The 14,651-nt window shown below is 48.2% G+C and overlaps 1 protein-coding gene across 1 annotated transcript in view; it reads right to left on the bottom strand.

Moving 5' to 3' along the window:
- Positions 1-248: 248 nt before the first annotated feature.
- HMGCL (3-hydroxy-3-methylglutaryl-CoA lyase) overlaps positions 249-14,651 on the bottom strand; it is a 30,021-nt gene continuing 15,618 nt past the window's right edge. Inside the window, exons 6-9 of the mRNA XM_075345458.1 lie at positions 9,504-9,567; positions 7,877-8,065; positions 2,116-2,241; positions 249-1,616 (exon numbers count right to left, since the gene is read on the bottom strand). Of these exons, the coding sequence (XP_075201573.1) occupies positions 1,515-1,616; positions 2,116-2,241; positions 7,877-8,065; positions 9,504-9,567 (481 nt within the window). The 3' untranslated portion in view covers positions 249-1,514. The remainder of the gene's footprint in view (positions 1,617-2,115; positions 2,242-7,876; positions 8,066-9,503; positions 9,568-14,651) is intronic.

The raw sequence follows: 14,651 nt of genomic DNA, 5'->3' as shown, positions 1-14,651 counted from the left end.
AAAATTAGTATTGTACATATATTTGTAATGACATTGGAGTTGCACAGCTGACAAGCAATTTCTCATGAACATTATGCAGTGAAGTAGCAAGACATTTTTTCACGCACCATTGTTTTGCTTATATGCATCCTGTAGATTTGTTCTTCTGTAAGGTTTCTTAGTTTTGTCCAGAATTATACTATTTACACTGTGAAATATAATTGATACGCAGAATAGCCTATTAAATATGTCAATCACGATTTGATATATTTTAAAAAGTATTTTTTATTTTCATAAATGAACAGAAAAGATAAAACCAGATTCTAGCCATTCAGCCAAGATGTTGGATAAATCCAAAATCCAATCAATCATGTCAATGTATTCAAACCAAGTATATACTGTTGTCAATTTCACACAGCCCTTATAATGTATATCATATCATGATGAAATTATTTCACTTCCTAAAATTCACCACAAATTAATGACTCTACCATCCAATATCCAAATGTTCCTTCGGACTTTCTAACGGGTACCACTCAGTGATCAAGGACAGGGCAACTATTGTATTCATTTCTTCCCTCGTACAGTACTTTAGAATAAACTGTCAGGAATTTTCCTGCTTGGATTTCCTTCTTCCTCACTGTCTTTTTTAGATATATTTAAAATGAGTTTGGGATCGCATCTAGTAGCCAACACTTTCCTAATATCCTTTTGACCATTGTTTTTAGAGCAGTTAAAGGGAATCTGTCAGCAGGTTTTTTGCTACCTCATCTTAGAGCAGCATGATGTAGGCAAAGAGACTCTGAATCAAACAATGTATCACTTAGATTACTGGCTGCAGCCATTTTGACAGAATTTTTAGGTTTCATCACAGAGTCCAGAGAGCTGAAGAATATGCAGGTATTTTATTTGAGGGTCAGAGTTTCCACAGTAAGCAATCAGATCCCATCTGATCTGCAGCCAAGAACATTCATGAGACTGCTAGGATTTATGTGCAAAGCCTACTATGCTAGGAAGGGAGTACATAATGTAACACCGTACATTACAATATGGAAAATAGGGAAACTGCACAAAATAGAAATATGTACAATACATATTTTGCTTGGATAAATTAAAATATGTGCAACAGGAAAAAAACAAAACAAAAAAAACAAAACAACAACTTTCCCTATTCTCTAAAATCTTGGACATTTTTCTCCTTTTTCAGTTTCCCTTTTTTTGCAGCAGCCGAGCCAACCGGGCAAATTATCAGAATTTGGAAATAAAGTGTGCATGTTTAAGACAGTAATTCGTGTGTGCCGTCACAGGTAGTACTTTCTTGCAGAATTTTTTTAACGTCTTCATTTCAGGTCTATTTGTCAATGACACATTATCTCACTGGAATCAATAGCGGATCTTGAAACACCAAAACCAGGAGCGGATCCTGTAATCAGATGTGGCATTGAACCTTTGATCCATTATTAAACAGATCTTGAAGTTTCTGGAAGGGTCCTGAAATTGATAGAGGACATTGTGCACCCTCCACTAGTTCATGCTCACAGTTTGCACATTGCTTGCGCCACTTTAGAATTGCTTTTTCTTCCGAGAGCTTTGCAGATATAGGCCCCAGCTTCTGACAGCTTCTTTAAATCTACACCCTAATAAAAAGGAAAAAAATCATACAATTAAATTAAAAACAATGTCTAAATTTTAGCAATCATGGGGTTGGCCAATGCATTATAATGTTTCACTAACTTAATCATAAGTTTCCATTATTGCTTATCCCTTTGCTCCATTTTAAGGCAATGCAAACACTGGATCGTGGTAGCGTTCAATCTACAGTAATCAAAATGGTCAGGCTATTTACCCACATGACCGCCTTCATGTCTCAATCCTTATCTATATGAATACAGGCAGCCAAATGTCTTGTATCAGTGCATGCTGTGAACATTTTTAGAAAAGGGGCCAGGGAAGTGACCGTGTACATAAACAAGACCACTGCCATCTGGCATGCTGTGGATGTGGTAGTGCCAACAAGTTGGCAACAGGGGGTCATAGGGTATTGAAGAAATGTATCTATAAGATGCTCAACTGCTTCAACCTAATAACTTTCTGAAATGTTGGTAACAAGACCATCACAGCAAGGTTTGTACATACCGTGTTAATGCCAAGCCCTTGTAGCATGTAAACAACATCTTCTGTCGCTACATTCCCAGAAGCTCCTTGTGCGTAAGGACACCCACCTAATCCAGCAATAGAGGAATCAACCACCTGCACTCCCATCTGTTGTAAAGGAAGAGGCACCATGTTATGAATGGAGAGATAAGAAACAGTACAGTGAATTGAGAGATAAAGAGAATTTTGTTTACTTACCGTAAATTCTTTTTCTTATAGTTCCGACATGGGAGACCCAAACCATGGGTGTATAGCTACTGCCTCCGGAGGACACACAAAGTACTACACTCAAACGTGTAGCTCCTCCCTCCGGCTATATACACCCCCTGGATGACAATCTACCCAGTTCAGTGCAAAAGCTGAAGGAGGACATCCACCCATAAGTAGAGAAAGAGTAAAACTCGGAAAGACCAGAACTCTGTCTACTAACAACAGCCGGTGAAACACACGGAACAAAAAACTGCCAACAGGCAACAGGGAGGGTGCTGGGTCTCCCATGTCGGAACTATAAGAAAAAGAATTTACGGTAAGTAAACAAAATTCTCTTTTTCTTTATCGTTCCTTATGGGAGACCCAAACCATGGGACGTTCCAAAGCAGTCCATGGGCGGGAAATAAACCAACTGAGAAGTAGGCAAAACCTAACTTCACAAATGGGCGACAGCCGCCTGAAGGATGCATCTGCCCAAGCTCGCATCTGCCGAAGCATGAGCATGTACCTGGTAGTGCTTCGAAAAAGTGTGCAGACTGGACCATGTGGCAGCCTGACAAACCTGCTGAGCCGTAGCCTGGTGCCTGAAAGCCCAGGAGGCACCGACAGCTCTGGTCGAGTGCGCCTTAATCCCCGGCGGGGGAGGCACCTGAGAACACTGGTAGGCATCGGAGATAGCCGACCTGATCCAACGAGCTAGAGTCGGTTTAGAAGCAGCGAGACCCTTGCGCTGACCAGTGGTTAGCACAAAAAGAGATGTGCACCGCCTAAAAACAGCGGTGCGTGACACATAGATTCGGAGCGCCCGCACCAAATCTAAGGAGTGCAACGCCTTCTCAAAGCGATGCACCGGGGCCGGACAAAGAGAAGGTAATGAAATGTCCTGGTTAAGGTGGAAAGGAGACACCACCTTAGGGAGAAAGTCCGGAGTCGGACGAAGAACCACCTTGTCTTGGTGAAACACCAAAAAGGGGGATTCTGAAGAGAGCGCAGCCAAATCCGAAACTCTCCTGAGAGAAGTTATGGCTACTAGAAAAACAACTTTCTGTGAAAGTCTAGACAAGGGAACTTCCCTGAGAGGCTCAAAGGGGGGTTTCTGTAAGGCCGTGAGGACCAGATTAAGGTCCCAGGGATCCAAGGGCCGCCGGTAAGGAGGAATGATGTGAGATGCGCCCTGCATGAAGGTGCGCACCTGAGCCAGTCGGGCGATACGCCGCTGGAACAATACCGACAGAGCCGACACCTGTCCCTTAAGAGAATTGAGGGACAGTCCTAGCTGTAGACCGGACTGTAGAAAAGACAGGATGGTCGGCAAGGAGAACGGCCAAGGGGCATGGCCGGACGAACGACACCAGGACAGGAAAATTTTCCAAGTCCTGTGGTAAATCTTGGCCGAGGAAGACTTCCGAGCCTGAGTCATGGTGGAGATGACCTCAGAGGGAATGCCTGAAGCCGTCAGGATCCAGGACTCAAGAGCCACGCCGTCAATCTGAGAGCCGCAGAATTCTGGCGGAAGAACGGACCTTGAGAGAGAAGGTCTGGGCGGTCCGGGAGACGCCACGGCACCTCTACGGACAGACGGAGCAGGTCTGGGTACCACGCTCGCCTGGGCCAGTCCGGAGCAATGAGCATGACTCGACGGCCCTCCATTCTGATCTTGCGCAGAACCCTGGGCAAGAGCGCTAGAGGGGGAAACACATAGGCCAGACGGAACTGAGACCAATCTTGAACCAGTGCGTCTGCTGCGAAGGCTTGAGGATCGTGGGAGCGAGCCACGTAAACCGGAACCTTGTTGTTGTGCCGGGATGCCATTAGATCTACCTCTGGAGTGCCCCACTTGCGGCAGAGTGATTTGAACACTGACGGATGCAGGGCCCACTCGCCGCCGTCTACGGTTTGACAGCTGAGATAATCGGCCTCCCAGTTTTCTACGCCTGGGATGTGGACTGCAGATATGGTGGACTTCGAGTCCTCCGTCCACTGGAGGATTCATTGAACCTCCAGCATCGCCAGACGGCTGCGAGTCCCGCCCTGGTGATTGATGTAGGCAACCGCTGTCGCGTTGTCTGACTGGACTCGGATGTGCTTGCCCACCAACAGGTGGTGAAAGGCTAGGAGAGCTAGAAACACAGCTCTGATCTCCAGCACATTGATTGAGAGAGCTGATTCGGACGAAGTCCAAGTGCCCTGTGCTCGGTGATGGAGAAATACTGCTCCCCAACCGGAGAGACTGGCATCCGTGGTGAGGATTACCCAGGACGGAGTCAGGAAGGAGCGTCCCTGTGACAGAGAGAGGGGCCGAAGCCACCACTGAAGAGAGCTCCTGGTTTGTGGCGACAGAGCCACCAGCCTGTGCAAGGAAGAGATCCGCTTGTCCCAACAGCGGAGGATGTCCAGCTGCAGGGGACGCAGATGGAACTGAGCAAAGGGAACCGCTTCCATTGACGCCACCATCTGACCCAGCACCCGCATGAGGTGTCTGATGGAATGACGGCGGTGCCTCAGCAGAGAGCGTACCGCCAGACGAAGAGACTGCCGTTTGACTAAGGGCAGCTTCACAAGTGCCGGCAGAGTCTCGAATTGCATCCCTAGGTACTCGAGTTTCTGGGTTGGAATCAGAGTGGACTTGGGCAAATTGACAAGCCACCCGAACTGGACTAGAATGGCGAGAGTGAGCGAGACACTCCGCTGGCAGTCTGCACTGGATGAGGCCTTGACTAGAAGGTCGTCCAGGTAAGGAATCACTGCCAACCCCTGGAGGTGCAGGACCGCAACCACTGCTGCCATGACCTTGGTGAATACTCGAGGGGCCGTGGCTAGGCCGAAGGGGAGAGCCACGAATTGGAAATGTTCCTCTCCGATTGCAAAGCGTAGCAAACGCTGGTGCGAAACCGCAATAGGAACATGCAGATAGGCATCTCTGATGTCGATGGATGCCAGAAAATCTCCTTGGGTCATTGAGGCAATGACCGATCTCAGAGATTCCATGCGAAAGTGCCGCACCTGAACGTGCTTGTTGAGAAGCTTGAGATCCAGGATGGGCCGGAAGGAACCGTCCTTTTTGGGGACTAGAAAGAGGTTTGAGTAGTAACCGCTGAACCGTTCCCGGGCGGGAACCGGAACAATTACACCGTTGGCCTGCAGGGATGCCACGGCCTGAGAGAAGGCGGCGGCTTTGGAGCAGGGGGGGGGGTGGACAGAAAAAATCTGTTTGGCGGGCTGGAAGAAAATTCTATCCTGTAGCCGTGGGAGATGATATCCCGCACCCACTGATCGGAGACGTGTTGAAACCACACGTCGCCAAAGTGGGAGAGCCTGCCACCGACCAAGGACGTTGCTGGCGTAGCCAGATAGTCAAGAGGAGGCTGCCTTAGTGGCAGCGGCTCCTCCGGCCTTTTGAGGACGCGGCTTTGCGCGCCAGTTGGGTTTACGATCCTTGGCTGCGGTAGTGGACGAGGTCGAGGGCTTGGAGGCTGACCAGTTAGAGGAACGAAAGGAACGAAAATTCGATTGGTTCCTGCTCTGGACCGGTTTCCTGGCCTTAGTTTGCGGCAAGGAAGTACTCTTTCCGCCAGTAGCTTCCTTAATTATGTCATCCAGCTGTTCTCCAAACAGCCGGGACCAAGCAAAAGGGAGACTCGCAAGGTACTTCTTAGAGGAAGCGTCTGCTTTCCACTCTCGAAGCCACAAGATCCTGCGGATCGCGAGGGAGTTAGCGGAGGCCACCGCCGTGCGGTGAGAAGCCTCCAGGATGGCAGACATGGCGTAGGATGCAAAAGCCGAAGCTTGAGAAGTTAAGGCATCCATCTCAGGAATAGAGTCCCTGGTGAGTGAATGCATTTCCGCCAGAGAGGCAGAGACTGCCTTAAGAGCCCATACTGCCGCAAAAGACGGGGAGAACGAGGCTCCTGCCGCCTCATATACAGACTTGGCCAGAAGGTCAACCTGGCGGTCAGTGGGATTTTTAAGAGAAGTGCCATCAGCCACAGCTACGACTGTGCGGGCTGAGATTCTGGACACCGGAGGGTCTACCTTTGGGGACTGGGCCCATTCCTTAACCACCTCTGGTGGAAAAGGAAAACGGTCATCTGAACTACGCTTCAGAAAGCGTTTGTCAGGACAGGCCCTGGGCTTGTTAACAGTGGTCTGAAAGCTGGAGTGGTTAAAAAACATACTTTTAGCTTTCTTAGGTGAGGTAAACTGGTGTACCTCTACCAGAGAGGTTTGTTCCTCTGACTCTGGTGGGTTGAGGTTCAGAACGGAGTTAATGGACGCAATCAAGTCACTAACATCCGCATCACCCTCAGACAAATCAATGGGGTACATAGAAGTAGCGTCTGAGCCCACAGTAAACGAATCCCCCTCGCCCTGCACGTCGGCACGTGAATCAGAGCCGTGGGACGAGGGAGGAGAAGGGTCCCTACGTCTCCGTTTAGGGGGACTGGGACCTAGAACATGCTCTGAGGGCTCCGCAGAGCTCTGAGCAGCAGAGACACTCTGAGGGGGGGGGCTGATGCATAGACAGCAGTGTCTAATTTTTACGTTTTACACACAGCGGCCTGGGCTCTTATATAAAGCATTCTAACATGCTGTATATAAGAGCCCACTGGTAGTGGTCGCAGCTTATAGTCACAAAATCTACTGACAGGTTCCCTTTAAGGTCAAATTAAGAGGTTAAAAAGGTATTTTCTCACTACTCTGACAAAAGCGGTCCTCCCAAATGTGAAGAAAAAAAAAAAAACAAAAAAAAAACCAAAACAGATCGGCATTTGGTCTTTGGTGCTTGGGTAACATTATTATGAGATGTGAGCACTGTAGCTCTCACAGTTCCCTCGGATGTCCAAATTTCACCTGACGGAAGCATGAGCGAAGCAGCCCATTAGCGGCCTCTGATTAAATGCAGCGTTTACGTGGCATAATAATAATATCATCATACAAGCAAGTGAGCAATTTGTTGTATTTATGAAGGGGTTGTCCAAGTGGTGCAGAATCACTGTAAAGGGAGTGGAGATTTAAAAAAAAAAAAAAAAAATGAATAAAAAAAAAAAAAGTTAGGCCTGCCACCGCCACAGGAACCTTCTACAACCCCTTGTTCCTGGCAGGGAGCAGTCTGTACATATGTCAGAATTAAAGCAGAATTAGTTGCTTGACTGTTTCATCTGAAGCCTGTGATAGACCAGAAAAAAAAGCCAAAATTTGCTGCTTCATCTGTCATCATTTCAGTGTCGTTGTGCAGCAGACAGAAACTCACCAATAAAAAACATTTATAGCATATCAAGCTCCTTACACAATATATATGTAGTTTCTTTGTCTGTATTTGTTTATATCAAAAATGTACTATATGAATTAAAAAAAAAAAATAAAAAAAAAAAAAAAAAAAAAAAGAAGGTGCATAATAATCATCAAGCAGGAATGGGAAAAATTGGTAGAAAACTTATTCTAAATATAAAAATGTATAGCGTGCAGGAGAAAAAAAAATTGAAATAAGTCTCTGCGGATAAGAACATTATCATATGCAAAATGCACACCCTACCTGCAGAGCCACAAGTATGTTTGCCAGAGCCTGACCATATGTATCATGACAGTGAACTGCTAGGGCCTTGGCAGGAATGACATCCAGAACTGCTGCCAACATTTCTCGCATACTGCCAGGTGTGCCCACACCGATCGTGTCTCCTAAGGAGATCTCGTAGCAACCCATGGAAAACATCTTGAGAGCCACCTGACAATAGACAAGCACAATATAAAATAGTTGCATGTATATGAATGTGTTTACTGTGTCTTTTTCTAATTGTTAGTTGACATTCATGTATGATGTTATTCGATTAAAGCAGAGATTCAACTTAGATTTCTGTTTTTAATAAAATTTATAAAATTGACATTAACATTTTTTCCCTCTTAAAAACCAATTCGCGACCGAGGACATACCGGTACGTCCTAAATCATGAACGGGTGATCACCACTGGCTGCTGAAGTGAGCGAATGGGGCGAATAAGGGTTGATTTGAACTTTTAGGTTTTTAATTTTCTAATTTTTTTTTATTTTGCTAGTCCCCCTGGGGGACTATAAGGATCAGAAGTCTGATCGCCGGTTCATTCTGTAGATCACAGCTGCATTACTCTGACCTGCAGAAAAGCTGTTCTCCTCTCACACATGGTCCTCTGCCAGGTGTAAGAGGAACTGACTCATGATAGCTACTGGAGTCATCACATGACCCTGTGCTACCATCGGCTTTACGTTATCACGTCACTTAACTTTTGATGGAGCTGGGTAAGTGCTTACCGCGGCTGGGATGTACACCGCGCTGTCACATTTTGACAGAGCAGTGCAAGGGGTTAACAGACATGAGTGGCGAGAGAGGATCCACTCATACCTGATAGCTGCACATGTCAGCTGTTCAAATCAGAACATGTGCAGAACTCAGCGCTGGCTGCCCGCGGCAGCCAGCAGTGAGTATACCCACATGAGGCAGGAAGTACCCAGAACGTCCAATGTCAGTAAGAGGTTAAAAATGGGTTCTTTTTGAAGGCCTCAAAAACCCTCTGTGTGCACACATCTCTAAGATGAAACTACACATGTAGTTTTAATGCTGTTTAATACCATATGTACTTCTGGATCAACTCCTGGCCTAGGCTCAAAAGCTGCATATATATTTCCCACCTTAGGAATCTATGTGCATTCTATATACAGACAATGCAAGAACATAGCTAGCCTGTAGCACTCTGGAGCAAGTGCTTTGGGGTTGAAATGCAATATCCCAATTTATACGCTTGTGAGATTAAGCCCTAAGACTAAACCTCATTCTTAAATAATCAGGTTTAACAATCTTTTGGATTGACAGACACCAGTGTACTTGTTCAATAATAAAATGAATCATCAAAAACACAAATTGCCTAATAATTGTGCACGCAGCGCATTTGTAGATAGGGGGATGGTAACAACTACCTGTTAATATATGGATACATTTCAAGGGAGGACAACAGATGAACAGAAGAACACACAGGGGTTTTAAGAAAAAGTGTTTCAGCCTTGTAAGTGATTGAGAATTGCAGGTATTCGGTAAACGTTTCTTTGTGAGTTAAGATTTTTATATTGTAAAGTCAAAAATGCTTAAAATATACTAAAAATATTTTTCTTCAATTTTTTGGAATGCGACTTACCTCAGCCACTTTACTGGGAGACACTTTCCCCTCATACGGGCAACCGAGAACACAAGAGACATACCTGACAACAGAAGGCAGGCAAATATGGCTTAGTGCAGAGAAATAGAAATCATGTTGTCAGCTCCAAATACTTGATCAACTGAATGGAGTCTGAATGTGATGCTGGACTTAAGAATTATTCAGGTGCCATGAGTACCACCAGTTTCTCTACATCTACGGGGCTGCTCATCATGAAAAAAGCTCTTTAGAACATGTGAAATAGCAATAATACGAAAAAGATTAAGAGGAATGAACCAGAAGAACATTAGAGGAGAGTTATCAATACTGTGCACTTCTGTGCAAATAGACTAAATATTCAAAAAATGCGACAGATGTATCATAGTGGTCCATGTTCTGATAATTCTGGCACTAGCGATAATTCTGGCACACGCTAGCGATCTCATTAGCGATGTGACACACGATCGCAGATGCGATTTGCTGAGATCGCACATAGGTCGGTTTTGTAGCGCCGGTCACATGTGTGATCTCGGCAGATCGCATCTGCGATCTGGCGTGTCACATCGCTAATGAGATCGCTAGCGATGTCCCAGCATGTAAAGCACCCTTTAGTCAACATTTACCCCAAGTATTAGTTGACTTACTGTGTAGCAGAAATTTGCGCCACAATTTTAGAACATTGTGTTGTGCGTTAAATCAAACCCTCTTACCGGACAAGGCTCAAAAAGTGCTCAAAAAAAAAGAGAATTTTGTTTACTTACCGTAAATTCTTTTTCTTATAGTTCCGTAATGGGAGACCCAGACCATGGGGTGTATAGCTTCTGCCTCCGGAGGACACACAAAGTACTACACTAAAAAGTGTAGCTCCTCCCTCCGAGCATATACACCCCCTGGATAACCAAATATAGCCAGTTTAGTGCAAAAGCTGAAGGAGAATAGCCACCCACAAGTAGAGATAGAGCAAAACAACCGGAACAACCGGAGCCTCTGTCTACAACAACAGCCGGTGATAACACGCGGAACAAGAAACTGCCAACAGGCAACAGGGAGGGTGCTGGGTCTCCCAATACGGAACTATAAGAAAAAGAATTTACGGTAAGTAAACAAAATTCTCTTTTTCTTCATCGTTCCTATGGGAGACCCAGACCATGGGACGTCTCAAAGCAGTCCATGGGTGGGAAATAAACAGAAACTGAGAAGTAGGCGAAACCTAACTTCACAAATGGGCGACAGCCGCCTGAAGGATGCGTCTGCCCAAGGTCGCATCTGCCGAAGCATGAGCATGCACTTGGTAGTGCTTCGAAAAGGTGTGCAGACTAGACCAAGTGGCAGCCTGACAGACCTGCTGAGCCGTAGCCTGGTGCCTAAAAGCCCAAGAGGCACCGACAGCTCTGGTCGAGTGTGCCTTGATCCCCGGCGGGGGAGGCACTTGAGTACACTGGTAGGCATCAGAAATGGCCGACCTAATCCAACGAGCCAGGGTCGGTTTAGAAGCCGAGAGGCCCTTACGCCGACCTGTGGTCAGCACAAAGAAGGGAATTTTGTTACTTACCGTAAATTCCTTTTCTTCTAGCTCTTATTGGGAGACCCAGACGATTGGGGTATAGCTACTGCCTCCGGAGGCCACACAAAGCACTACACTAAAAAGTGCAAGGCCCCTCCCCTTCTGGCTATACCCCCCCGTGGTATCAAGGGTTCTCCAGTTTTAGTGCCAAAGCAAGAAGGAGGAAAGCCAATAACTGGTTTAAACAAATTAACTCCGAGTAACATCGGAGAACTGAAAAACCGTTCAACATGAACAACATGTGTACCCGCAAACAACAAAAACATCCCGAAGGACAACAGGGCGGGTGCTGGGTCTCCCAATAAGAGCTAGAAGAAAAGGAATTTACGGTAAGTAACAAAATTCCCTTCTTCTTCAGCGCTCTATTGGGAGACCCAGACGATTGGGACGTCCAAAAGCTGTCCCTGGGTGGGTAAAGAAATACCTCATGTTAGGGCTGCAAAACAGCCCTCCCCTACGGGGGTGTCACTGCCGCCTGCAGGACTCTTCTACCTAAGCTGGCATCCGCCGAAGCATAGGTATGCACCTGATAATGCTTGGTGAAAGTGTGCAGACTGGACCAGGTAGCTGCCTGGTACACTTGTTGAGCCGAAGCCTGGTGTCGTAATGCCCAGGACGCACCCACGGCTCTGGTTGAGTGGGCTTTTAGCCCTGAAGGAACCGGAAGCCCCGCAGAACGGTAGGCCTCTAGAATTGGTTCTTTGATCCATCGAGCCAGGGTGGCTTTAGAAGCCTGCAACCCCTTGCGCGGACCAGCGACAAGGACAAAAAGTGCATCGGAACGGCGCATGGGCGCCGTGCGGGAAATGTAGAGTCTGAGTGCTCTCACCAGATCTAACAAACGTAAGTCCTTTTCATACCGGTGAACCGGATGAGGACAAAAGGAAGGCAAGGATATATCCTGATTAAGATGAAATGAGGATACGACCTTAGGGAGAAACTCCGGAATGGGGCGCAGCACTACCTTGTCCTGGTGGAACACCAGGAAGGGAGCCTTGGATGACAGAGCTGCCAGCTCAGACACTCGCCGAAGCGATGTGATCGCAACGAGAAACGCCACCTTCTGTGACAGGCGAGAAAGGAAACTTCCTTCAGAGGCTCGAAAGGCGGCTTCTGGAGAGCAACTAATACCCTGTTGAGATCCCATGGATCTAACGGTCGCTTGTACGGGGGTACGATATGACAGACCCCCTGTAGGAACGTGCGCACCTTAGAAAGACGTGCTAGACGCTTCTGAAAAAACACGGATAGTGCCGAGACTTCCCCCTTAAGGAAGCCGAGCGACAAGCCCTTTTCTAACCCCGATTGCAGGAAGGAAAGAAAAGTAGGCAATGCAAATGGCCAGGGAGACACTCCCTGAGCCGAGCACCAGGTTAAGAAAATCTTCCACGTTCTGTGGTAGATCTTAGCAGAGGTGGACTTCCTAGCCTGTTTCATGGTGGCAACGACCCCTTGGGATAATCCTGAAGACGCCAGGATCCAGGACTCAATGGCCACACAGTCAGGTTCAGGGCCGCAGAATTCCGATGGAAAAACGGCCCTTGGGACAGTAAGTCTGGCCAGCCTGGTAGTGACCACGGTCGGCCGACCGTGAGATGCCACAGATCCGGGTACCACGATCTCCTCGGCCAGTCTGGGGCGACGAGTATGACGCGGCTGCAATCGGATCTGATTTTTTGCGCAGTACTCTGGGCAAGAGTGCCAGAGGTGGAAACACATATGTGAGCCGGAACTGCGACCAATCTTGCACTAAGGCGTCTGCCGCCAGAGCTCTGTGATCGCGCGATCGTGCCATAAATGCCGGGACCTTGTTGTTGTGCCGAGACGCCATTAGGTCGACGTCCGGCACCCCCCAGCGGCGACAGATTTCCTGAAACACGTCCGGGTGAAGGGACCATTCCCCTGCGTCCATACCCTGGCGACTGAGGAAGTCTGCTTCCCAGTTTTCTACGCCCGGGATGTGAACTGCGGATATGGTGGATGCTGTGTCCTCCACCCACATGAGGATTCGCCGGACTTCCTGGAAGGCTTGCCGACTGCGCGTCCCTCCTTGGTGGTTGATGTATGCCACCGCTGTGGAGTTGTCCGACTGGATTCGGATCTGCTCTCTTTCTAGCCACTGCTGGAAAGCTAGTAGGGTAAGATACCCTGCCCCGATTTCCAGAACATTGATCTGAAGGGTGGACTCCTGCTGAGTCCACGTCCCCTGAGCCCTGTGGCGGAGACAAACTGCTCCCCACCCTGACAGACTCGTATCTGTCGTGACCCCTGCCCAGGATGGGGGTAGGAAGGATCTTCACTGTGACAATGAGGTGGGAATAAGCCACCATTGCAGAGAGTCCTTGGCCGTCTGGGAAAGGGAGACTTTCCTGTCCAGGGAGGTTGACTGCCCGTCCCATTGGCGGAGAATGTCCCCTTGCAGTTGGCGCAGATGAAACTGCGCAAAGGGAACTGCCTCCATGGCTGCCACCATCTTCCCTAGGAAGTGCATGAGGCGCCTTAAGGGGTGCGACTGGCCTTGAAGGAGAGACTGCACCTCTGTTTGCAGTGAACGCTGCTTGTTCAGCGGAAGCTTCACTATCGCTGATAGAGTGTGAACTCCATGCCGAGATACGTTAGTGATTGAGTCGGTGACCGATTTGACCTTGCCAAATTGATGATCCACCCGAAAGTCTGGAGAGTCTCCAGCGTAACATTCAGGCTGCGTTGTCATGCCTCGAGGGAGGGTGCTTTGACGAGTAGATCGTCCAAGTAAGGGATCACCGGGTGTCCCTGAGAGTGCAAGACTGCTACCACTGCTGCCATGACCTTGGTGAACACCCGTGGGGCTGTCGCCAGACCGAATGGCAGAGCTACGAACTGAAGATGGTCGTCTCCTATCACAAAACGTAGAAAACGTTGGTGCTCCGTAGCAATTGGCACGTGGAGATAGGCATCTTTGATGTCTGTTGAGGCAAGGAAGTCTCCTCGAGACATTGAGGTAATGACGGATCGGAGGGATTCCATCCGGAACCGCCTGGCGTTCGCATGCTTATTGAGCAGTTTTAGGTCCAGAACAGGACGGAAGGAGCCGTCCTTTTTTGGAGCCACAAAGAGATTGGAGTACAAACCCTCGCCCTCGTTCCTGAGGGGGGACAGGGATCACCACTCCTTCTGCTCTTAGAGCGTCCACCGCCTGCAGCAGGGCATCTGCTCGGTGGGGAGGTGGGGCCGTTCTGAAGAATGGAGTCGGAGGACGAGAACAGAACACTGTCCTGTGCACGTGAGCACAATGTCCGTCACCCACCGGTCTGTGACCTGTGGCAGCTAAATGTCGCCAAAGGCGGGGGAGTCTGCCATCAACCGCGGATGCGGAGAGAGAGAGAGAGCTGAGAGTCATGAGGAGACCGCCTTGGTAGCGGTTCCTCCGGCTGCCTTACTTGGGCGTGATTGAGCCCGGCCGGAATCTGAGCCCGTCTGAGGTTTTGTAGCCCTTTTGCACGAGGACAATTGGGACCTGCCCGAGCTTGGGAAGGACCGAAACCTCGACTGTACTTTTAGGACAGCATTAATAGGGTAAGTCGCAGTGTACGGCTGTGAATGCC

This window comes from Anomaloglossus baeobatrachus, chromosome 4, assembly GCF_048569485.1.
Source record: "Anomaloglossus baeobatrachus isolate aAnoBae1 chromosome 4, aAnoBae1.hap1, whole genome shotgun sequence".
Taxonomy (NCBI): domain Eukaryota; kingdom Metazoa; phylum Chordata; class Amphibia; order Anura; family Aromobatidae; genus Anomaloglossus; species Anomaloglossus baeobatrachus.
Note: the sequence above shows the minus strand (reverse complement) of the source record. Positions and strands in the feature narration are given on the sequence as shown.